Source organism: Protopterus annectens, chromosome 3.part0 (assembly GCF_019279795.1).
Source record: "Protopterus annectens isolate FY-2018-M chromosome 3.part0, PAN1.0, whole genome shotgun sequence".
In the NCBI taxonomy this organism is placed as follows: domain Eukaryota; kingdom Metazoa; phylum Chordata; order Ceratodontiformes; family Protopteridae; genus Protopterus; species Protopterus annectens.
The window spans coordinates 782927865-782952797 of record NC_056731.1 but is presented as its reverse complement, the minus strand read 5'-3'; the positions used below and the strand labels follow the sequence as shown (position 1 = coordinate 782952797).

The 24933-nt window shown below is 44.5% G+C and overlaps 1 protein-coding gene across 1 annotated transcript in view; it reads right to left on the bottom strand.

Moving 5' to 3' along the window:
* Nucleotides 1-24933, bottom strand: part of CEP72 (centrosomal protein 72) — a 1336989-nt gene that overhangs the window by 105092 nt on the left and 1206964 nt on the right. Inside the window, exon 14 of the mRNA XM_044065699.1 lies at nt 10102-10213. Within this exon, the coding sequence (XP_043921634.1) occupies nt 10102-10213 (112 nt within the window). The remainder of the gene's footprint in view (nt 1-10101; nt 10214-24933) is intronic.

The window sequence follows — 24933 nt, the reverse complement described above, 5'->3', positions numbered from 1 at the left end:
AGGGAAGAGTAGCCAGTTGGAGAGAGAATGTTTTCAAGTCCTCCTCCGACATGGTCTCAGCAAGAGAGTTGGATAATTCTTTAACCAGGTCTCACTACGAACAGATGAAGGGTGCCAAATAGTTCAATGACCTCATTGTGAAGGTAACTGAGGCATAAATGTGCTTTCCATGTCTGTCCAATGCTCGAGACTCCTTGTTAGGCAGAAGGACAGTGGAGCTTTTTTCCGCTAGTTCCTTCTTAGTGGCTGCTGCAACAACAATGGCATCTACAGGAACTCCTTTACTCCAATGTGTATGACCTGATGTTGGACTTAGGAACCTGTCGAGGTGCTTGGGGATGGGCTCGACTGTGTTCAGCTCCTTCCAGGCCCAGTGAAAGACTAGGTCAATCAGCTCATCTGCTGGGGGAGTTGCCCAGGACTTAGACAGGTCTGTTCTGACAGATTCCTCAGGAGGAGGTTGGGCAGATCATCCACCTTTCTGCTGAAGTTCTAGAATGTCTCTAAAGGAGACATCTTTAGGTGGTGATTGGTGAGATCCTTCTCCCTCATCGAAGTCAATAATTAGAAGTTATGTACTCACCATAACGTTCCATCTGAGTAGGTGTATTCATTTGTCTGCAACCTGTGGGTTATGGATCCGATATCGGATCCGAACCGGCATGGTTTACCAGCTATGGATCCAAGCTCTCAGTTCCTCCCCTCACCCATAATGCCCTGCTCTACCCTCATGACCTCAGATCGAGTTTGCCAACAGCAAGAACACCCTGAAAAGGGTAACACATAATATGCAGGAAACTGAAAGGCCAGGGGGATAGGAGGGCGGGATGGTTGCAGACAAATGAATACACCTACTCAGATGGAACGTTATGGTGAGTACATAACTTCTAAATCTGAAGTAGGAGATTCATTTGTCTGCAACCTGTGGGACAGAGTCCCCAGCTACCTGAATCTTGGGCGGCCATCATGGAAGGATATTCCGAGCACCGCTGGAGCCAAATGATGCTCTACCCCTAGATGCAAGATCCAACTTATAGTGGGAAATAAAAGTATGAGATGAAGCCCACGTGGCTGCTGCACAAATATCATCTAGAGGAATCCTAGCCTTAAAGGCTGCCGAGGTAGATACTGACCGGGTTGAATGGGCATGTACACCCTCCGGTGCGGGCCTTCCTGAAGCTTGATAAGCCAATAAGATACACTGTGAAATCCAGCGAGACAGAGAAACTTAAGAAATTGACTTGCCCAAATTAAATTTAGCAAAGGAAATAAACAACTGGTCGGATTGCCTATGACCAGCCGTTCTGTTTAGATTAAGTTGCCTGTGAACATCTAAGGAGTGAAGCTTGTATTCACCTTTGTTTTCATATTTAGGAAAGAAAACAGGGAGGTTAATGGATTGATTAATGTTTGCTTCAGAAGCTACTTTAGGAAGAAAGGACGGGTTGGTCCTGAGGTAAACACGGTCCGGATGAAATACCAAGTAAGGAGGTTTAGCTGATAATGCTTGGAGCTCTGAAACTCTCTTGGCCGATGTAATGGCTACTAAAAAGGCTGTCTTGAAAGACAAGAATTTGAGATCCACCGTAGCTGCTGGTTCGAAGGGGGGGGGCGGTCAAGGCCTGGAGAACTAAGGAGAGGTCCCAAGGAGGAACCGCTTGTTTCACAGGGGGCCTGAGAAGGAAAGTACCTTTAAGGAAAACTTTACACAACTTGTCTGACATGAGTGGACTAGAGTCATGACCAATGCGATAATGAGAAATTGCCACCAGTTGTACTTTGACTGTGGAACTGCTGGCACCATCGTTAAAAAGAGTGGTTAGAAAGTCAAGCACTAAAGGGAGAGGAACCGTGAAGGGATTCAGGCCTTGCCGCTCCGCCCACAAAGAAAACCGCTTCCACTTGCTGCGGTAGACTTTCCTAGTGGACGGTTTATGAGCTGCCACCAGGATTGCCTTAACAGGTGACGAAATACCGGGAGTCCTGATCAAGAGTGGAACTGGAGCAGCCAAGCGGTCAGCTTCAGGTTGTCCAGGTTCGGAGGAGATATGCAGGATGGGTGGGATATCAGATCCGGAATGGGATCTAGAATCCAAGGAGGATTCACCGAGTGAGACCTTAGAAAGGGGAACCAGATCTGTCGAGGCCAAAATGGAGCAATGAGAATCATTCTGCAACCCACCCGAGAGGCTTTCTGAAGAACTTGGAGCATCAGAGGCAAGGATGGATAAGCGTACAGAAGACCGGGTGGCCAAGCATGCACCAGAGTGTCTCTTGGAGAACCTCCTGGAGGGGGTATCAGAGCGAAAAAACTGTCGCACTTGGTGTTTGAGGGAGAGGCAAAAAGATCGCATGAAGGAGTTCCCCACCGTGCGAATATGCGTTCCGCTACTTGAAAATTGAGAGACCACTCGTAAGGGGTCAGAATGGTGCGACTGAGCTTGGCCGCCATGATGTTGGACCGACCCGGAATGTGCGTTGCTATTAGAAAGCGGTTGGTGGAGATTGCCCATTCCCAAACTCTCATGGCTTCTCGACAAAGGGGGTAAGACCTTGTTCCCCCTTGCTTGTTGATGTCCCAGACAACAGACATGTTGTCCGATTGAATCGCAATTGTTCCCAAGGGAAGAAAGTCCTGAAGTGCTAGCAACGCTAAGAGCACTGCTCTCATCTCTAGAACGTTGATATGCAGTAAGGTCTCTGAATCGCTCCACGTGCCTTGGACGGTCCGGCCCAAAAATGCCCCCCACCCGAGGCGGGAGGCGTCCGTGGTCACCGTGGCGAGAGGGGGAGAAGCACAAAATGGGCGGCCTCCGTGGAGATCTGGGGAGTGAAGCCACCACAGGAGGAACCGCTTGCAAGCCTTGCTGATCGCAATGGGATGATGCATAGGGAGAGCAAGGTATGACCATTGTACTAAGAGAGTCCACTGGAGGATGCGATATTGAGCCTGGCAAGAGGAAGAAGTGCTATAGCAGACGCCATGGACCCTAGAGCCCTCAGGACCAACTCCGCCGGAACAGAACTTGAGTGGAGAATGGCCCGCACCTGGAGCTGCAGATTTTGAACTCTGTCCGCAGTGAGGAAGGCTTTTAAACTCCTTGTGTCTAACCTGGCCCCTATAAAATCTAAGAGCTGTGTGGGCGCCAGGTTGGATTTCTTTGTATTTATTGTAATGCCCAGAAAGGGAGCAAGATGGAGAAAGGAGTCTCGCGCCAATAGTAGTAGATGCCTTGTTGGGGCGGTAAGAAGCCAGTCGTCCAGGTAGGGGAAGACCTGCACCCCCTGAAGCCTCAGGTGGGCCGCTACCACTACTAATACTTTGGTGAACACCCTGGGGGCTGTGGTGAGACCAAAGGGAAGGACCCGGAACTGGTAGTGACTGGCTCCCAGCCAGAAGCGGAGGAACCTCCTGGAGCACCTGTCCATCAGGATGTGGTAGTATGCATCTTTGAGGTCTATAGAACACATCCAGTGATTTTCTCCCAGAAGGGGGAGAATAGATTGCAGAGTGACCATTCGGAATTTTTTCTTGGGGACTGCCAGGTTCAAGAGAGAAAGGTCTAGAATTGGTCTTAGTTCCCCCGTCTTTTTTGGCACTAAAAAGAACCTGGAGTAGAACCCTGATCCGATCTGGTCTGGGGGGACGGGCTGGATGGCTCTTTTCTTTAGCAGATGGCCAATTTCTGCCAAAGCGGCCTCCCGTTGACCGGGTGGAACGTCTGGGAGGGACTTCAACTTCGGTAAGTGACGAAAAGGGATGCGGTATCCTCTGGATATGATTTGGAGAACCCAGCGGTCTGATGTTATGGACTCCCATGCCGCTAGGTGCCCGAAAAACATCCCCGACTGCCTCCAGAGTGGAGCAGCCGGGCAACCCTCAGGGTTGCTGCGCGGCCGTTCAGAGAAAGGTTCTCTGGACCCGAAGTTCCTGGGAGCCCCTCTGCCTCTAGGGCGGCGTCCTCCCTGTCCTCCTCTGCCACGGAAGGACTGGTTGTCCGGAGCAGGCTGGGATTGCTGCGACTTCCGGAACCACATCTTCTTCTGACCCTTTTGGTTCCTAGAGTAGGGCCTCTGGGGTGCAGAGAAGCGGATTCCGACGGCAGACAGCGTCTTCCCGTCCTTCTCGCTCTGGGTCAAAGTGTTGCGAACGGTTTTGCCAAAGAGGGCAGAACCATCAAAGGGGGCATTCGCAAATGACGCTTTGAAGGGCTCAGAAAAATCGCAGTGACGGAGCCAGGCCTGACGTCTAGTGACTAGGCCTGCCACTGCGGCTCTAGCGGCGCCTTCCGTAGCATGGGAGAGTAGCCGCATAGAGGTATTAGTAACTGATCTAAGAGTGGCCATGCGGGTGGAGTGCAGCATTTTGTCCTCCTCCGACATGGACTCTGGGGGAGATGCAGCGTATTCTTTAATGAGATCTCGCTGCATCCTAATGATGTGTGCCAGGTAGTTCAGCGCCCTTACCGAGAAGGTCGCTGAACTAAACATCCGCTTCCCCAAGCGGTCCATCATCCGAGACTCCTTGCTCGGGGGATGGACTGAGGGACTCTCCTGAGCAAGTTCCCTCTTGGTGGCCGCCGCCATCAACATGGCATCTACCGGAGGCCCCTTACTCCAATGGGCACGGTCGGACAGTGGGCTGAGGATCCTATCGGGCCTCTTAGGGATTGGCTCCACGGTGTCCGGTTCCTTCCATGCCCTGGTGGTAATAAGGTCCACCAGGGGGTCGGCAGGAGGGGACACCCAAGAGATAGACGGGCCCGCTTCAAATGCCTCCAAGAACACGGACTCGTCCGAGGAAGACTTGGGGGCAGACCCCCCCCCTTATACGGAGCATTTCCATGATGTCCCCAAATGAGACATCCTCGGGGGGTGACTGTGGGGAGCCTTCCCCTTCCTCCAAGTCCGTGTCTTCTGTGAGAGACTCGGGGGAGTCAGTGTGCCTCCTTTTGCACGTATGCTTGCGAGGAACATCCTCTGGGGGGCTGTCAGAGGACTCCTCGCAAGCACCACCCTGTTCCAGGGGAGCAGCTTGGGGCACAGAAGCGGGCTGTCCCAAGGGCCGGATGGTGGAAGCCTGACCCAGTGCAGAGGGAGCGCGGGACGGAGCCGAAACAAGTGCCGGGGGTCCGGAGACCCTCAACAGGGCCCTCTCCACTACATCAAACGCCGAAGGGGAGCCGACCTCGACCAAAGGATCCGACAATCGGCTCCCCCTCGGATCCGAAGAGTGGATCGGAGCCGGCGCCGAAGCGCTCAGATCCGAAGGGACAGTGCGCTCCGACAAAGACGGCGCCGAAGGAGCACTGATCCCCCCGGATCCGAGGCTCGGATCCAGGCTCCGAGAGGTCGGATCCGATGCACTCGAGGGCAGGGTCGGATCCGAAGTACAAAGTACTATCGGCGCCGACCCACCCCCGGCTCCGAAGCTGCTCGGCTCCAACTGCTCCGAACCTGGGTAGCGGGTCGGAAAAGGAGCAATCGGTTTGAAAAAGGGTGTTGAGCCCCCCCCCCCCAGAGGGGGGGGGAGCAAGAGCACTCCCATCTGCATCTGGGCCTGGATGAACCTTCTCATCATCCGGTCCAGATCAGCATCCGAAAGGCTATACGTAGATCTCGACGAGGCTACCGAGGTAGGCCTAGAGTGCCTCCTCGATAGCCTCGATGGAGATCGGGTCTCCTCCTCCTCAGGTCCCGGTGAAAAACACACTGGAGACCGGAGCCGAGGAGGAGGAGACCGAGCCGACAATGGAGCCGACAATGGAGCCGGGGGAGAAGCCCGCTTGGCTGGCGGGGCCGAAACAGAGGTCTCGGCCCGCCGCTTATGGTGCTTCTCCCTCCGGTCCCTTTTCTTAGCATCCCTCTCCTCCGAACCAGAAACGGGAGGTTGAGTCCCAGGAGGAGGAGGGGGAGCCGCAGAAGGAATAACCGTGGGTACGGTTACTCCCGAAGGAGCGGAGGTCGGAGCCGAGTCGGGCGGTAAAAGGCCCGCCAAAACAAGCTTGGACCTCCGCTCCTTCAATGCCCTGGGGTTGAACCCTGCACAAATGGAACATCCAGATGTGAGGTGTTCAACCCCCAGGCATCTAACACACCGAGTGTGGCCATCAGCTGGGGAAAGCTTATGGCCACACTCGGAGAATTTAGAAAAAATAGACTTGGGTTGCTCAGACATCCCAATCTACAACAGTAGTTACTATAACTAAAGAAGTAACTAAAGAAAACACAAAATCACTCACAGGCCCAACACACACACACTACGCTAACAGCGAGGGGAGGGATATAACTTTTAGATTAAACACTAAAAAAAGTAAATATACCAAAGGGGAAACCTACACTTTCACACAAATAACCAAAAAAAATCTTAAATTTTACAATTTAAATACTTGAAACTAGCACTTAGCTGGAGAGCTTGAAAAACAATCTGGTCACCATGCACGGCAAACGAGATCTGAGGTCATGAGGGTAGAGCAGGGCATTATGGGTGAGGGGAGGAGCTGAGAGCTTGGATCCATAGCTGGTAAACCATGCCGGTTCGGATCCGATATCGGATCCATAACCCACAGGTTGCAGACAAATGAATCTCCTACTTCAGATCCTCTGTTAAGGATGCCATAGGGACATCTACATGCTTCCTTTTACACTTTTACTTTTGAGAGACCTCCTCCATGGGGTGTTCTGGGCAGGTATCAGAAGATGAGGGGGGATTCCCTGATGGGTAGCCTAGAGACTCCTCGGGACAGGCTGACCTAGGACAGGAAAGACAGGCCCAGTGTTCAGATCCAATGAAGGACAAGGCAGACCCTAGGTGTGAGGGACAACTCTAAACCTAGAGAAAGCAGTTTCTGCAACCTAGAAGGCCCCCTCCCTCTCCCTCAGAACTGAAGTCACCAGAGAGGAGAGAGCAGAACCATCCACAGATCCGAGGCCTCCCAACAGATCTGGACCCAAGTTGTTGAAGGGCGAAGCCCAGAGGGGAAGTGACAGATCTGACAAAGTCAGAGCCAAAGTCAACCCCTAAAGTCAGCCCTGATGTCTTGGATCCAGGACCTGCTCTTATCTGACAAAAATGGAGCCAGTGCTGCTCAGGGATGCAGTCAGAGTCAAGGAAGGAAACTTCCTCAGATCTGACATCAATTCTCTCGAGTACCCAGGCTTCTGGGATTCTGGAACCAGGGGTCGGATCGAACAAGGAGTCTGTAGGGGAAGGAAGAGGAGAACTCATGGATCCGAGATGGGATAGAGATGGCAAGACTCCCATCTGGATCTGGGCCCTGAGAAACTTCCACATCATTTTGTTCATATTGGCCTTGGTGAAGCTTCGGGAAGACCTGGAAGAAGCTGAGGAAGCATATCTTAACTTAGAAGAAGCTTGAAGGACCTTCAAGGGAAGAGCTGGGGATACCAGTTCCATCTGGAAGGACGATATCAGGCTCTTAACCACTGGGTCTGAAGCCCTAGGATCCAAGAAAGGGGTGCCAGGAATGGGGGATCCTGATATTACAATAGGATCCATAGGCTTATGGGTGCTCTGAGCCAAGGAAGATGGATTAGACAGATCCTTCGGATCTGACACTTGCCTCAAAACCATAGGAGCTGCATCTGACTGATATGAAGAAATCATCGGATCCAATGATTTACTGGAGGTGCTCTAATCCGATGCCAATTGATCTGAGACCTTAGAGTTTTTCCTGCCAAGCTCAGACTCCCTAGAGGAAGCTAAGAGGGGGCACTTGGAGCCAGTAGTACAGTTTGAGCTTCAAAGTGGAAGGCGCAGGCAACAAGCCCTTTAAAATGAGCTTGTTTCTGTGTCCAGCTAAAGCCCAGGAATTCAAAGCCACACACACTACACACTCCATATCTAAATGTCCTGGGCCTAGGCAACAGAGATACTTCTTGTGGGCATCCCAGTTAGCGATCTTGTGCCCACAAGAACTGCATCTCTTGAACTCGTTGGTTTCTCAGACATTATTACAAGCAGTACACAAACACACATGATCATAATACGAAAACCTGATTATCATTAGCAATAGTAAAGTCAAATGACTATATAAGCTAAATAACCTTAACCAGAAAAGCTTTTTTTTCTTTTTTTTTTTCTTTTTAATAGAAGAGTGCCAATGGCATGAAAGTAAAAAGGGGAAACTCTAAAGTCCCCTAACGCTTTGATAACTATAAAAGGGAGGTGAAAACAGAGAAGAAAGAAAGAATTTAAGACACTAATAACTGTTTATAAAAGAAACTTTTTCACAAAAACACTAACACCACTATCTTGAGACTGGAACCACGTCTGGATGCAATGCGCTGCAAAGGAGATCTGGGGAGTTGAGGAAGGCACAGTGCATCATGGGTAGAGGGAGGAGTTCAAGACTCAGATCCTAAAGTCTTGGAAAGTGACAATATCGGATCAGGGACCCATTAGTGAGGAGGAATGAAAAGTACATCATCAGATCTTAAAGCAAAAAGAAAGAAATAAAAGAATACCAACAGTGGTAATGAGAACTACACTAACATCTATGACAGACAGAAAAAAAGGGAAACAAATTACCAACAATTAGGTGAGAGGGTAAGGGAATAAATGTTTTATATATATATATATATATATATATATATATATATATATATATATATATATATATATAAAAGATTTGAGAAAAACAAAAACTACACTCATCTTTAAGGAAACTTGAGAGCTAAGGCTGACCATGTCTTTTTGGGAAAAACATCCAACGAGATCTGGGATATGTTAGGGGTGGTGCATTATGGATAAGAGAGAAGCTTGACAGCTTTTTGGTTACCATGAGCTTTAGTAATGGCAGAGTCAGATCAGAGGCTTGGATCCGAACCCAACAACTGAGGATAGAATGAAAACTGACATCATCAGATCCCTTATTTCAAATTTTAAAAAGCAAAAATGTTGATCTTTCTGTGACAGGTAGTTTAAGCTTTTTAAAAAGATTACAGTGGTGAGACTGGGCATCTGCATGTACTGAGAAACAGCAGATTTTGCTTTCTGCTGTCTGTATTCTCAGAGTATTAAACACAGAATTAAAGGCGAGGAAAGGAAGGCCATATTCCAGTTTATGGGAGAAGCACATTTTTGGCCAGGGCAGAGAATGCCAAGGGGAAAGAAAATGAGAGATTCGGTAGCAGAGTTTTAGCTGTGCAAGTACTTTATTTGTGATATTATCAGTATGGGATGTGATAGAAAGGGCAGGGTCTAGGGTATGACCAAGATTTTTGTATTCAGTAACTTTGGGGATAGGATTATTGCGGGTATCTTTAATGGAAATGTTAGGAGTGTGAAGCAGTTTTCATTTGGAAGCAAACATAACATTAGCTTTTTGAGACTGATAAGATAGTTAGCTTCTGCCCAATGGCATAGTTCAGAGAATGAAATCTGTAATTATATTTACAAAGTAGAGAAGCATTTACTGGCTTTAAAGATAATACCATCAGCATATAGAATAATGTTTAAAGAGGGAAGGTAATAAGATATGTCATTAATGAAAAGCTAGAACAGTTAGGGCCACAGCACAAAACCTTGGGGGTTCCAGTATTAAACATGCCTAGAGAAGAGATTTAGGTGTTAGACCCAAGTCTGGCTAAGACTATTCGTCATTAGCATGAGAATATCTCCAAAAGTAGGGTCAAGTCCAGTGGAGAAGTGAGAGAGATTGGCATCATTATCCCTGCCTTAGAGGTAGAGGCCTTGGGATCCTCACAAAAGACCCAGAAGATGAGAGAGTACCCTATATTCCACTGCCTGTACTTGGGTAAGCTTGTGACACACAAGTGTTGGACATCAGGTGACCGGGATCTGGTAAGATTGCTCTCTAGCCAAAATTCATCATGGACTGGGGAGTGAACTTTGTTAAGACTTCAGGCCATATACTTCCTAGTAGCACAGTCGCCCATCTGCAAATCTTGGTAAAGCAGCATTACAGCAATAAAGGAGAATAAATAATTTCAAAAGGTCAATACATTTATAAATAAGGTACACAAAATAAAACCTCAGAGTTCTCAAGCTAGAGCACAACTTTACCATCAGGAAAATGGGACACTGAATTCTAGTGCTGATACTTAAGTTTACCATACCTGTGATTTTCTTTTAACATATCTGTGAGTTCTTGCATTCTTTCATACAGCTGAAGTTGTTGTTTTAAATAGTCATTTTCCTTTACCAGCTGCTGGATGCATATTTGCTGTCCTAAAATTGAAGGAGCAATTGATAGTTTACATATTACAGAAGGATGTCTTCTGAATTCTCTAGAACAGAAACATCAGTCAGTCATGCAAAATGATTTAGTGATGCAAAATATGTGCCAGAATATGCACTGTCCTTACATACTGACCAGAAAAATCTGAAATATGACTGGCACTTATGTCAGAGTTGATGAAAACAGCAAATGGGAATGGAGACAGATGAATTCTTCTCCATCACACCTTATGCTAAAAGTGCTAGTCAAAAGCTGTCTAGCCTTAACACTATGTACCTGACTTTACAAGAAAAGAATAGAGAACAGTAATCATATGATTCTGTCATATTTGTACTGAATAATTTATGAAAAAGTAAATAAGTTAAAAAAAAAAAAAAACACCTGTACTGGCCCAGTCACAACTACCCTATTTGTGGTCTGACAAGGAAATGCCCTGTTTCTTACTATCATTTCTGTCCCTTATTAAAGAAAATGTCTCCACTGCTCTTCCCACAACAGCTTTCAATCTACATATTTCAAGATTAGTACAAATAAACTGGATAATTATTTTCTTATACTGTTCAGAAATTGGACTTTCCAACAAATGTTACATTTCCCTTCATCATGCAGATAGCTACTACATCCTGGAGCTAAATAATGAAATATGCTAATATTCTAAGTTCTTAACACATCACACCATATACTTTAAAATTTCAGTAAATATATATAAATTTGTAACTGTCAAAAACACACTTTTACCAATTAAAATGTGCTTGAAAGCATTCGTAATACTCAAGAGCAATTTTGTTAGTGTTGATAAACCCAAGTCTTGAACAGAAATAAAAACATTCAGGTACTATCTGAAATCCAGTTTGTACACAAGGAGTATGACATTTTCTATCAAATATATTGGTTTTACTAAATCATATATTTGATAGCTGTCACTTTACTTCATTTTTATTCATCTGGTATGCAGGTAAGCATGCTGATCCAGTAAGGACACCTTCAATAAAGGTCTGGAAATGTATTTAAATTGAATCAGGAAAACGTAGTTAAGACACTAGACAACTACTCTGTTGACTAGTGGGGTGTACATATATTGCTCAAAAAAACTGAAATGGAGGAGGAAGGAACAAAACAATTCTTTATTGAGGAGACTATGGATAGTAACTTTGGGTATGAATGAGATACAGTTAGATAATTTCCCTTTCAATTTTATGGCAGAAGGGAAAGATGGCTTGAGGATAGTTGTATTCAGTCAACAGTGATACCAGAAACTCTACTGCATATGAATCAAAAAAAGGAAGATGGGAAATCTGCAGTGTGGCCCAAGGTGATGAAGCCCCGACTATGGTCCAGTTGACCAGTGATCAAACAGTGACTCGGGTGTCTGAGGTGTTGGCAGGGAAAGGATGGGTGTCCCCATCCTAGAGAGGGAGGGTATGCACTAGGATGCAGGTCATGGTTGACCCCTGGTGGAGGTCAAGGAGGTATTGTGGGGGGAATAGGTGAGGGGAGGGTACAATGGCTTGTCACCACAGTGGCATAGGAATACACCATTGCCCACCCTCAGACATTAAGTGCATGGAGTAGGAAGTTACGGCATAATCAATAACACTCCATGATGACAATATGATGCTGCACTGGTGTCCTCCATCTTCTCACCAGCCCCGGATGTGGGGTGAGTTAAAGCCCAAGTGAGGCTTAGGTGGGTGTGGTAGATCCAGGGAATAATAAGGGGAGACTGTGGCAGCTAATGAACTGATGGTCAGCAGCAAAGGAGCAAAAAGTTGGTAGTAGTGAAAGGAATTATTAATAGTGCAAGAGAAACTGGCAAGATGTGGCTGAGTAGCTGTGAGATGGCTCAGGGAAAGGACAACTGAACAGGAGAAGCAGTAATTAAATAGTCTTGATAACTGAGGAGTGAACAAGGTTAGAATCTAGGCAGAATGTTAAAGCAGAACTGAACTGCTCATGAGCAAAGAAATAATATAAAACGGTGAAACTAATGATAATGAAGAGGCAAACGTTGCATATTAAGGTGGTGTGAAATGCAGGGATAAAATGAACAATGAAGAAACAGTTCTGGGTATCTGATTTGCCTAAGAACATTTTGGGCTTTACAGATTATTGTTGTGAAGTTAAAGTATAGGGAAGGCCAGGAAACTGACAAAGTAAAGTCTGTACTACAGCACAATTTTGTGGATCTTTGGTTTTGTAGTAGACCGAATTTATGCATGCATTCCTACAAAGTACTTGACTTCACATTTAAAACACTCATACTTTTAGACATTTCTGTGTAAAAAAGCAACACTCAGATACAGGACAAAAACAAAACTGAGTGACGCAAAACAGGCAGAAAGCAAGAAACTAATCTCAGCATTTACTGTCCACTACTAACAGAAGTAAACCCAGTTAACTAAAATACTTTCGGACAGCTTCCCCGACAAGGAGGATGTACTCCCATACCTCCAGCATATTATTTATTTTCTAGAATCACCAACAATTGGAGAAAGGAAAAAACATGGTTTGTGTGGAAAAGTGCGTCCCTTTTTGCCAAGTGCCAGCATTGGCAAAAGCAAATTGCATCTTCCTGCTTTTGCTCCAGTGTCTATCTGTTGTTCTTTCACGTTTTGAAAACAAGTACACACAATAGAATGTAAATGGTTATGTTTTACTGATCATTAACTCTTACTAATGAAAATGAAGGTAAGAAGAAAAACGGAGAGACAGGTATACCAACAAAATTGTTACCAAACATATTTTTGTTTTCATACAACAGCAGAAGTACACTATTTATAGTGAATGCATATGATATTACATTATACCATGATAGAAAACTTTTCAGAAAAAAATGCAAAGGTACGTATAAAATTACTGTAATGGTAGATGTCCTTCTATTCAGTGCTGCAGTATTCTTTACATATAGGTTGTATTCCTCAAATTGACCAGACGTCCAGCCTGTACACAAAAGCTTATAGCCATTGCCAGTACGTGGGACATCGCACATAGGTACTGAAAACGTAAGTCATAAAAGGGACATCCGCACATACCTTACTCAGACCTTTTTCACCGCCATTCAGAAAGGTTGACTCCTATTTGTACAGTCTGAGTTTGGATTCCTTCGCTCCAGTTCCAACTTCAGATAAGTACCCCTTTGGGGATTTATTTTCTTGGTACTGCCATTTGCTATTGTTCATGTCATCCAGGAAGGGCAGGTGCAGGTGTGGAAGGCAGATTCCACATAAGGATAGTCATGAGCTTTCCTTGTTTTGTTTGGGGCCTAGTCACAATCACTGTTCCTGTTCTATTTGCCAGGCCTTCATGCCTAAGACTTTGCAAAGCCATCTTTTGGCCTACTCAAACATCTGGCTAGGGACACAATGGAGGGTTCCAGGGGTCCTTCGGCCGAGCAAAGTTTGAAGAGGAAGGTAAGCAAGCTAACACCTGAATCCTCTTCCACTGTGGCTGTCTCCTCTGATGTTCCCCTTGAGGTCGGTGAAGACCCGGTGGTATAGTTGGACGTCAGGTCCATCACTTTGGCGGGTACCTCTGGGGAAGCTGTCAAGTGTGTGGATCCTAGCACATCAGAGTCTATGCAGATGTCCAGTTCAAATGACTTAAGAGAACTGTGGCTCGTTCTACTGGAGGACTCTTGAGACGCTCCTGCCCCTCCACCTAGGGATCCATCATATGTTAAGCCTACGTCTGACCTCTTTCCGCCAGTGGAGAAGCCCGTTAAAAAGAAACGGGAAACCAAGCACCCGAAAAATCCTTCCACTCCTCAATCAGATTGGGGTGCATTTTCACAGGGTCTTATTAGGGCCTGATGGTGCTGAGGCCTTCAGTTTCTTCTTCTTCCCTCCCTATTCCAGCATTCACTTCTTCTCCTGTACTGGGTTCTGGGTCTCAGGTTTTTCCTCTGTGCAGGCTTCAGAGTCGAAGGTCCTTGAATCTGACTCTGAAGATTCCTTTTCTGATGAAGACTCCATGGCATACTCCACCCAGATTCCTTCCCTTCTGGAATATGCTTCTCCTGAGGAGGAGTCTAATGGGGGAGATTCCCATATTGAAGAGCTTTCTTTTGGGGAAACTATTAATAAGATGAGGGAACTTTTTAAATGGGATTCCTCCCAAATTTCAGAAGCACAAAAATGTTACTATGAGCTTCTTGAAATGGAAGCCCCTGCACCCTCTGCAGTTCTGCCTGTTCTTCCTGCTTTCTTGGATGCTTTTGCTTCCACTTTTAAAAACCCTGATTCCCAAGCCCCTGCTCCCAAGAGATCTGATAGATTTTATAAGGTCTAAGATGACTGCATGTTTCTTTATAAATACACCTCTGCTGACCCTGCTGTGGTCTCTATTGCCTCTGACAAATCTTCTCATTTGTCTCTTTCTGCTAAGCTGCTTCCCTCTGATAAGGACAGCAGGATACTGGTAAGGCTGGGTAAAAAAGTATATACTTCGTCCACCTTAGCTATTGGTGCTATTAATTACCAGACACACTTGTCTAGGTACTCCCTGGCTTTGCTTTCTCAAGCATCTCAGGCTTTGTCCAAATGCCCTGACTCAGAGGTTAAGTCTCAGGTTCTCAATCTACTGTCTGCATCTTCTCAGGTAGCTAGACATTCCATTGGGTGCAGCTATGATGCAGTGGAGGTATCCTTCCAGGGCTGCGGCCTCTGCATCTGTTCTACAAAACATTCATGGTTAAGGCTCCAGTCATTACCTGATGACATAAAGGCCAAACTGCTTGACGCTCATAGGTTCATAGGTAGGTACTAGGCTATTGGCCCTAGGGCCTGTATAAGCCTAGCCAAATGGTAACCTGGCTTTTGCCACCCAAGAAAATTATTTTCCTGTGCCCCTGTCAAGCAGAGCCACAGAAGTGATCCCCGGGGTGAATTTCCTATCTCCCATCCAATCATCAAGATTTTTCTTGAAGAGTGCTAATGAGGAGCTTTGTTTGATATAGATAGGTAGTTTGTTCCAGAGTATGGGAAGTCTCTGAGACAGGGAATCTATCCCTCCAGCATGTTCTGTTTATTGTGGTGACAATGTTTAGGTCCCTAGAGTGTGTAGCTCGGAGGGATTGGGATTTCTTTACGTGGAGCATGTCCATGCTCCTTTAGATAATTCTGCCCTTTTTGGTTCGGCTGCTGCAGAACTTTTCAAATCTTTGCAGAAAAAAGTAAAGGAGCTCCAAGACTTAAAACACTTGCTTGTTTTCCCAGTCCCCAAATTCCACAGGAATTTTCCTGCCAAGACTTCCTTTGTCAGAAGACAAACTCGTTCCTCCTCTTCTGCTTCTTCTGGATCTAGGTCTAAGAAATCTTCTAGAAGAGCTCCTGCATGAAAATCTGTTGCTCCTGTAACTCCTTCTCAACAGCCCTTTCAGGCCAGACCTGGCTCACTGTGAAGCCATTCTTCCAAGTCATACTCCTCTGTCTCTTTGCCTCTCTCTCTCCCTTTCAGCCTGGATGGAGATCACTCAAGACTTCTGGGTCCTTTCCATCATCCAAAAAGGTTACTTTATGACTTGGAAGATTCTTCCACCATTTCTAGGAATCCCTTAACCCCTTCCTGCCAACTTCATCTCTTTCCTCAGTTACTAGCTCAACTCTTCCACAACAAGGCACAATCCAGGTTGTTCCTCCAGAACAAAAAGGAAAAGGATTTTACTCCAGGATGTTTCTTGTCCAAGAAAGGATGGTCCTTGGAGACCTATCCTAGATCTCTCCTATTTAAACACCTTCCTGAAAGTGTCTTCTTTTCAGATGCTCTCTCTGCAAACTCTTTTTCCTCTGGTTCCTCCACACTCTTCCTTGGCCTCTCTGGATCTCAAGGATGCTTACCTACATATCCCAATTCACCCTCAGTACAAGAAATTCTTGTTTCTCAGTATATTCTTTGCACTTTCAGTTCTCTGCCTTGCCTTTTGGTCTTTCCACTGTTCCAAGGGTTTTCACTAAGTGATTGGCTCCAGCCATTGCCTTCCTGAGGATTTGAAGGATTCAGGTTTACCTCTATCTAGACGACCTTCTTTTTCTGGCCAACAGTCTGGATCAACTAAAGTTAAACGTCGAACTAGCCATTCCTTTTCTTTTCTTCAGAGTTTGGGATTCACTCTAAATTCAAAAAAATCCCTCATTTTTCTAAGGTGCAGGTTCAAGACAGATTTGACAATGGTTTTCCTCCCCTCGGACAAGGTCCTCTCTCTTACAGGCTACATACATGGAGGCTCTTCTGCCTCTTCCATCCATCTTGGCCAGGGAATTTCTAAGATTGCTTGGATTCATGGCTTCCATGATTCCCATGCTGCCTTTTGCAAAGTTACACATGAGGAAGTTTAAGTGGTTTCTGAAGACAACTTGGTCTCAGCATGCTTATCTCCTCTGGATGTCTTGGTCCCTTCTTCTCCCTTGCTCTGAAAACAGAGCTCCTTTGGTGGATACAGTTGCTATCTCAGAAATCAGGCCTTCCTCTTCTCATGCCCCAGCTTTCTCAGCAGCTCTTCACAGACACCTCAGATTTAGGTTGGGGAGCAACCTTTGCATCCACCAAGGTTCAGGGTTTTTGGTCCCCTGCTCAATAGAGGGAGCACATCAACATCCGGGAGATGAGAGCCCTGATTCTGGCCTTGCAAACTTTTCACCCTCTTTTCTTACCAGGTCCTCTCAAGATTCTTACAGACAATACCACTGTCTTATGGTACATAAACAAGCAAGGTGGGACCAAATCTGTTGTCTAGACCTCCAGGCATGGGAGCTGGCTATCCAATACCAGGTAATTCTGCATGCTGTATACCTCTCCTCAGCTCAGAATTCAGTGGCAAGCAGATTAAGCAAATCCATGACACAATCCCATGAGTGGATGCTTCGCAGGGATGTGTTCCTGGATCAATTGCACTCGTAGGGCACTCCAGAAGTGGATCTCTTTGTCTCCCCTCAGAACAGACAACTTCCTCTTTTTTGTGCCAGGGTCCCTCACCCTCAGGCTAGGAAGGTGGACGCTCTCTTTTTCTCATGGAAGAGGATGTTTCTTTATGCATTCCCCCTCATTCAGAAAGTCATGCTGAAACAATCAAAAAATCTTGCTGGTGACCTCCTTTTGGCCAAGACAGCACTGGTTCCCTCTTCTTCTGCAATTAGCCAGGGGCCATCACCACAAGTTGCCTCACTGGTTGGATCTACTCACAAAGGACAAGGGATCCTTGATTCATGCTCACCTGTCAACTCTACAGTTGACTCTCTGGGTTATCAACTTCTGATTCCTTTTAGGCATCTGTTCTCTCAGGATGTGCTTATGGCTTTGCAGGAGGCCAGGAAACCCAATACTAGGAAATCTTACATTTCCAAATGGAAAAGATTTTCTATTTGGTATCAGAAAAGAAATCTAGACCTACTTTCTGCAGAAATTCCAATAGTGCTTTCTTACCTGTGTGAGTTGCTTAACAGTGGTCTCTCTTGTTCCTAAGTGAAAGTCCATTGCTCTGCTCTGTCTGCTTGTTTGCCATTGACACCTCCATTAGCTTCCAGAATGGAGGTTAAACTTTTCCTTAAAGGTATCCTACACATGAAACCTCCCAGGAAACCAGTGCCTTGTCCTTGGGATCTCAACTATGTCTTAGAGAAGCTTACCCAGGCTCCCTTTGAACCAGCTGCCTCTGCTTCTCTAAAGCTTTGCACTTGGAAAACAGTGCTTCTGAAAGCCTTGATTTCTGCTAGAAGGGCTTCTGAGATTCAGGCTTTGATAGCTTCCCCTCCTTTCTTGGTGTTCCAGGAGGATAGAGTGTCTTTGAGAACTAACTCATCTTTCTTGCCTAAAGTGGTGAATGAGTTGTCTCTTAATCAGTCCATTCAACTGCCCACCTTTTTTCCTTCACCACAATCCTCTGGTGAAAGGATTTTACATTCCTTAGATGTGCATAGGCAACTCAGATTTTACCTAGACAAAACAAAGTCTATTAGGAAGTGTGTCCTTTCATCCCAGGGCCCTGGGTTTACCTGTTTCCAAACAGACTATTTCTTCTTGGGTTTCTAAAGCTATTGTGTTTTGTTATGACTTTCATGAGAAAGCTCTAACATCCTCTGTCAGAGCTCACTCTACTAGATCTGTTGCCTCATAAAGGTCTGGATGCCCATTCCATTTTGGAGCCAGCTACTTGGTCATAAGTCCTTACCTTTACTAAACATTACAAGTTAGATACTACCTCTAGATCCAGGGCAGGGTTTGCTGGAGCAATTCTGCATGGATTTGTACAAAATGTTTCTTCACTTTCTTCCTCTAGCCCCTCCTCCTCCTTGGGTTCCTTCTGAGATTTGTCACTGTCCCATATGTAAAGAATACTGCAACATTGAATTGAAGGACATAGAATAGTTGTGTAAAATCTTACCATAACCATAAATGTCTTTCTCTTCTATGTTGCAGTATTCTGTCCTACCCTCCTTCCCCCACTACAACTTGTTCTCTCCTAGGATGACTACCTTTTTTGGTTGGCCTTTGGACTCTTGTTCCTCATGGGGTTAAACTTAATCTGAGGATGGTACGTGCTGACGTCCCTTTTATGACAGACGTTGTCAGTACCTATGTGCGACGTCCCATTTACTGGCATGGCTATAAGCTTCTTTATACAGGCCAGACATCGGGTTGATGGGCGGAATACAACCCATATGTAAAGAATACTGCAACACAGAAGAGAAGGACATCTATGATCATGGTAAGATTTTACACAACTGTTCTTTCTTGAAGGTGAAGGTCACTGTGGCAATAAATAAAAACCTGGGTTTAACAGTGAAGTTACTCTAATTTGACCATTTTATAATTCTTCAGTCAGCCCTTATATAAGCCAGTGCTGGTTTCAAAGTGCCAAGACTTGCAGGATCCAGTCTTATAAATCTAAAAGGGAGAAGTGTGGTATAAATTGAAGGAATGTTTATAACAATTAAATAATGCTAAGAAATATTTCAGAACTGGAAAGAATTCAGTTGATACTTTATTTTGCTGGACTTGTATATAAATACTTAAACTGACCTAGAATGGTGCAGCAAAGTTCTGTTGCCTCTTATCAGATAAGGAGAACAACTTATTTAACTCCATACATTCAAACACAGGGGGCTATAAAATGCCTAAATTTATCAAACATTTAATAACCTCTAGCAATCCACCTCACAATCTCACATAATTGTAAACGTGTAGTTTCACTTTGTGGTACTGCTTTTGCATCTTTAATTTTTATCGTGCTTTTGTCCTCAGTTCCCCCAGTAAGCATGGCTCCAATTGGCTCATTTATTCTTCCCTGATTTGGGCATTAGAAGATAGCAGGAGGGAAAGCTAAGAGAACAGGATAGTGATAGTCCTCCTGTGGGAATCTAGGAGGTTTTTTATTTTCTTAATAGCTCCCGTCACTGCACAGCAGGCACATTTTAGTGCCTATGTGCTACCTGCATATACGCACTTTTGCATACCCTCAGTGCCTGGCTGGAGCATGACTATTCCTTGCTCGGGTTCACGTTCCTTGATCCATGAATGCTGCAATTCAGTGCTGGGCCTTCCTCCCGGCAGCATGCCTGTAGTGGGTCTTAACGCAAGTTAAATAAATTTATTTCCAGCCTTGAACTGTAAGATTCATAAACCCATATAAAATATTGACGTTTTATATCCCTTTTTATAGGATGCTGTTATATAGTACTCTAATGATATTACTCATATCTCAGGTGAAATCACAATTCTGTAAATAAGCAAGCATAATTTCCACTGCCACTGATACTATAAAGTTTAAAATATTTTCAGACATCTATAAAGTGTAGTGCAAAATGGGCTTCGTGCCCACTGAGTGACGCACAGCTACAGTTATCCTACTCCACAAAGGGGATCCACCTTGGATCCTGTGAACTACCGCCCCATCAGTCTGACGAGCCTGATCTGCAAGGCCATGGAACGTATTATCATGGAACTTATAAACAAAGACATTGACAACCTTAAAACACTGGACCCCACCCAGTCTGCATTCATGAAGGGCCAATCTTGTCTCCTGAACCTTAATGACTTCTTCGAATCAGTCTCCAGAACCATGGATGAGGGTAAGGCAGTCCCACACAGCCTTTCTGGACCTTGCCAAGGCCTTTGACACCATCCCCCACTCTGGAATCATAGATAAACTTACTAAGCTGGGCATTAATCCCTATGTCACTCGATGGGTTGCCAACTGGCTTACTGACAGAACCCACACTGTAAAAGTAGCTGACTCCAAATCCAGTGGAGTACCTCAGGGTTCAGTCCTGGGACCTCTCTTGTTTGGCATCTACTTCTCTGAAGTACAGGCCAACACTAAGGGACTCTGGCTAACAAAGTTCGCAGATGACTGCAAACTGGGAGCCATTATTGAATCCCCAAATGATGTGGATACTCTACAAAAGGACCTTACAGAAACAGATGCTTGGTGCCAGAGCCATGGGCTCAAGCTCAATGCCAAGAAATATATAGTTATCCCCTTTGGAAAAAAACATGTACCCATGAATTATCACATAGGTGGCAGTACACTAAACACCAAAATTGTGATAAAAGACTTAGGGACACAGGTGTACAGTGGTCTCACCTTCAATAACCACATCACCACAACAGTCAGGAAATCCTTTTATGTGGCACACCCCATCACGAAGGGCTTTTCATCCAGAAAAAAGGAGGTCATTGTCCCACTGTACTCATCCCTCATTAGAGCCATTATAAATACAATGCCCCATTTGGTATGTACCTCTCAAGACATCTGCAACAACTGAAAAGGCCGCAGAAATACCTCACTAAAAGAATCACAGGCCTAAAGCAGATGCCCTATGCTGACCGCCTTAAAAAACTCCAGCTATACTCTGTCGCATATCGTCTACTCCGAGGCGATCTCTACTTAACATACAAGGCCATGTCAAACCCAGAGCTGTTGGACATGCTACACTTAAAGAAATCCCAATCCCTCAGAGCCACACGCTCCAGGGATCTAAATCTTGTCATCACAATAAACAAAACATGCTGGAGGAATAGGTTCCTGACCCAGAGACGACTCAGACTCAGGAATAGACTGCCTCTACATGTCAAGCAGAGAGCCTCTTTGGCCCTCTTCAAAGGAACCTTGATGATTGGATGGGAGAAAGGAAATTCACCCTGGGGATCATGTCAGTTGCCCTGCTAGACAGGGGTCCAGGGAAGTAAATAGTGTGGGAAGAAATAGCCAGGGAATTGTTATGGCTAGGCTTGTATAGGCCCATATGGCCGATAGCCTAGTACCAACCTATGAACCTATAAAAAAAAGCCTGCTGTTCACTGCTCTCTCCACGTCCCTTACTGATGTGTTACCCTTTTTATTTTATTTTAATCATCTTTATTAAACCCCATTTTAAAACAAAGGTACTCATAAATTAATAGAAGTGAAAATACACTATAGCAACATTTGTCACGAAGAATACATATGAATTTTTTTAAACATTTATCATTTACTCAAAAATTAAATAAATTACCAATTCCTGCCCTCCTGAACATTATTCTGTCTTTACTGTTCCCACAGAACTGTTCCCACAGATTCAGTTTATTTCTATGCAATTTGCTCCTTCATGTTTCTAAAGATCCACCACCAGTTCTTTTATCTCATTTACAATATTTGGTACTTGAAGTACAGTCAGTTTAGATTTTGATTTCCATTTCCTAGTAAATGCTTTTTTTGACAGCAAATAGCACAAGGCCTTACTATGTCTAGGCAATTCAGATCCTATGATGTAGCTCAAAAGAATCCTTTCCTTAGCTCATTAACCCTACCGTCTCATGGTGCCTTTGTGTTTTCATCTGAGCACACTGTGAGATGGTAGAAATGGCATGTAGTTAAACCAGAGTGCCTTTTAGCAGCGCAAATAATTTTGCAGTCATATTGTACCTCCATGGCTGAAAATTAAGTTGACAAAGTAACTGAACTTTGTCAGTTACGTTGTCAGCTTAATTTTTAGCATGGACTTACATGGTGTTCATATTTGGCTTTCCCCGAGGCAAATGGCTTACAATGGAGTCTGTACTTTCTTCTCCACAGCAATCCAATTTCATATGCCGTTAGTCAAGCGAGTGGTGGCAGCCACCGCTTGCTTAACACCTATACCCCCCTGACATAATAGTACTTTGTTCTGACTAAATAAATAGAGGGTCCAATAGTAGATATTCCCTTTCTTTTTGTGCGTTTTGCGGAATTAACTGTTGGATCCCTTTATTTATCCTGGACATCGGTTCTTCGAAGAAACATTGGCACCAGATTCTTTTCATCTCTGATCCTGCTGAATTGCAGGGAGATAGCTGGAACTCTGTTATCAGGATGGGAAAAAGAGGTGGGAGTTGTTAGGTGGATATAGGCTTGCTCCAGCCCTCACTCACTCTCTGTCTTGGAGGTTTGGCAATTCAATCGCCAGAGGCAGGTGTGTTAGCTGAATTTGTAGGTGTGTCTTTTGTGACTGTGCTGGGTGATTCCAGTAACCTAAAAGTAACTGAAAACACACCACTAGATTGCGTGCCTGATTCCAGTTTCTAAAAATGTAGTTGTGAGCTGTACAACTCCGTTTTCTTCAAGAAGTGCTGTTCGAAGTGCTTTCCATTTGAGCTGCTTTTAATGATCTTATTTTTAATAGTTTCTGACATTTCTATAGAACAGTGCATGAATAGGTAAACAGAAAATGATCATTCTGTCTTTGACTTGTGGGTGTATAATGAGATGAAACACTCTCCGGAAAAATAAATATGCATATTTCATTATTAGGCAGTAGCTGATAGATGAAAAGTTTAAACTCTTTACAGCCTGTTGTTGCAAGGAAATAAATCCCTAGTTTTAGGCCTAGTGACTAACAATGAATAGAATGAAACCTATCTTGCTGATGTCATTAAAAACATTCAATTCAAATTTGACTTGAGATTGTATTTGTTGGAGGATATATATATATATATATATATATATATATATATATATATATATATATATATATATATATATATTCTGTATACCAGATGAGGTCATGATTCCCCTTTCAAAAGTTTAAAATAGAAAGTACCCAAGCAGCAGAATGTATTATTTTATAGAAATCACTAGTGGTGTGTGTGTGTGTCTGTGTGTGCGTGTGTCTGTGTGTCTGTGTGTGTGTGTGTGTGTGTGTGTGTGTGTGTGTGTGTGTGTGTGTGTGTGTGTGTGTGTGTGTGTCTATGTTTATGCACGCACCCAACCTTTTAAATTTGCAAAGTACCTCGTGAGGTAGTATTTCTTTCCAAAGCTGAAGCAGTGATTTGGCGACAGCCTTAGCCACTTGAAGGGAAGTCCATTTCCTGGATAGTCATTTAGACCCTGCTGGTCCTAAGAGCATTATGACTCAAACTTCAGTCAATCCTGAGGATGGTTGCCTCGACTCTAAACTTGCGAGTGAGTTTCATGATCCTGCCACCACCCATTCCCCAGCTGAGCAGCTTGAGTGTAGAGCATGATCTCCGAGAGGCCTCATGAGTAAACCATTCAAGGGTTCTTGAAGATAGTTTCACAATGCTGGTATTTTCTCCAATTTGGAAAGAGCTAGCAATCTGCCCCACTTCATAAAGTAACGATTGTGCCCTATAATCCCTTGCGTGCTCTTAACCAGCGATCTGCAGAAAGAAATTCAGAACCAGTGGTGAAACGGACATATTAACAACAAAAAAAAAGGTAAGGGTATATTCTTGATGTTTCCTCATTATTCCAACAGCACAGCTTCTCCCCTGTGCATTCTGCTTTTGTAGTGTAACGTAATGATGTTCTCACTTAGGAAAAACACTAAGAGTGATGTTTTTATTGGAGTTGGCTGCAACTAATGCTAAGTTCATACTAGATCTGGGGAAATAGGAATCCGTTATGTATACTGACTCTGGCTTTGGTGTTTAAAAAAAAAACTTGTAACCAATAATAGTCATGTGTTAATTTTTGATTTGGTAACTTGTATTTGGGGTTGGGGAGGTTACTGCTGAGTTGTAACAGATACTCAGATACATCCAGGAGTGGATTTTGTCCAGTGCTTGCCCAAATTGCCTAGTTGGGAGGTACTTTCCTAAGTTTTTTTGTTTTTCCCAATAGCATGGATTATTTTTAAATGTTTTTGATTAGTTTATGCTTGTTAAGCCAGCGGCCAAGGGTAGAAATGTCTTGCTACAGTTTTTTTTTTTTTTTTTTTTAATTTGCAAGGGTAAAGGTCCATGTCTGTGGATGACTGAATTGTCAGCATACAGATGGTAGGCAGGTTTTGGCAGTCAAACTGAATATTATTAATAACGAGGAAGAATAGAATAAAATAGAATAGGTGAAAGCACTGATCCTTAGGGAACACCTGGTGCTGGAGCTGGTGGAGAGGTTATGGTACCAAGCTTAACTCGGAGACATCTGTTGGAAAAGAAGTCTTTGAATTAATCTATAGCCCGTGGATGTAAGGTAACTTCTATGTGTGAGTTTAGAAGAAGGGAGAGGTCAACTGTACTGAATGCTTTTGCCATGTCTATGAGGACACATCTGCTCTTTGATGCAGGATGTCATTTAAGTTATACAGAGTAGTTATTGTGCTCCTGCCTAACCAGAAGACATGCTGCCATTGTGAGAGGATTCTTTATTGCTGTAAGTGATGTACTATTTGGTTGTAGATTACATTATCAAGTATTTTTTCTAAATTAGAAAGGATGGACATGGATCTGAAGTCAGTGG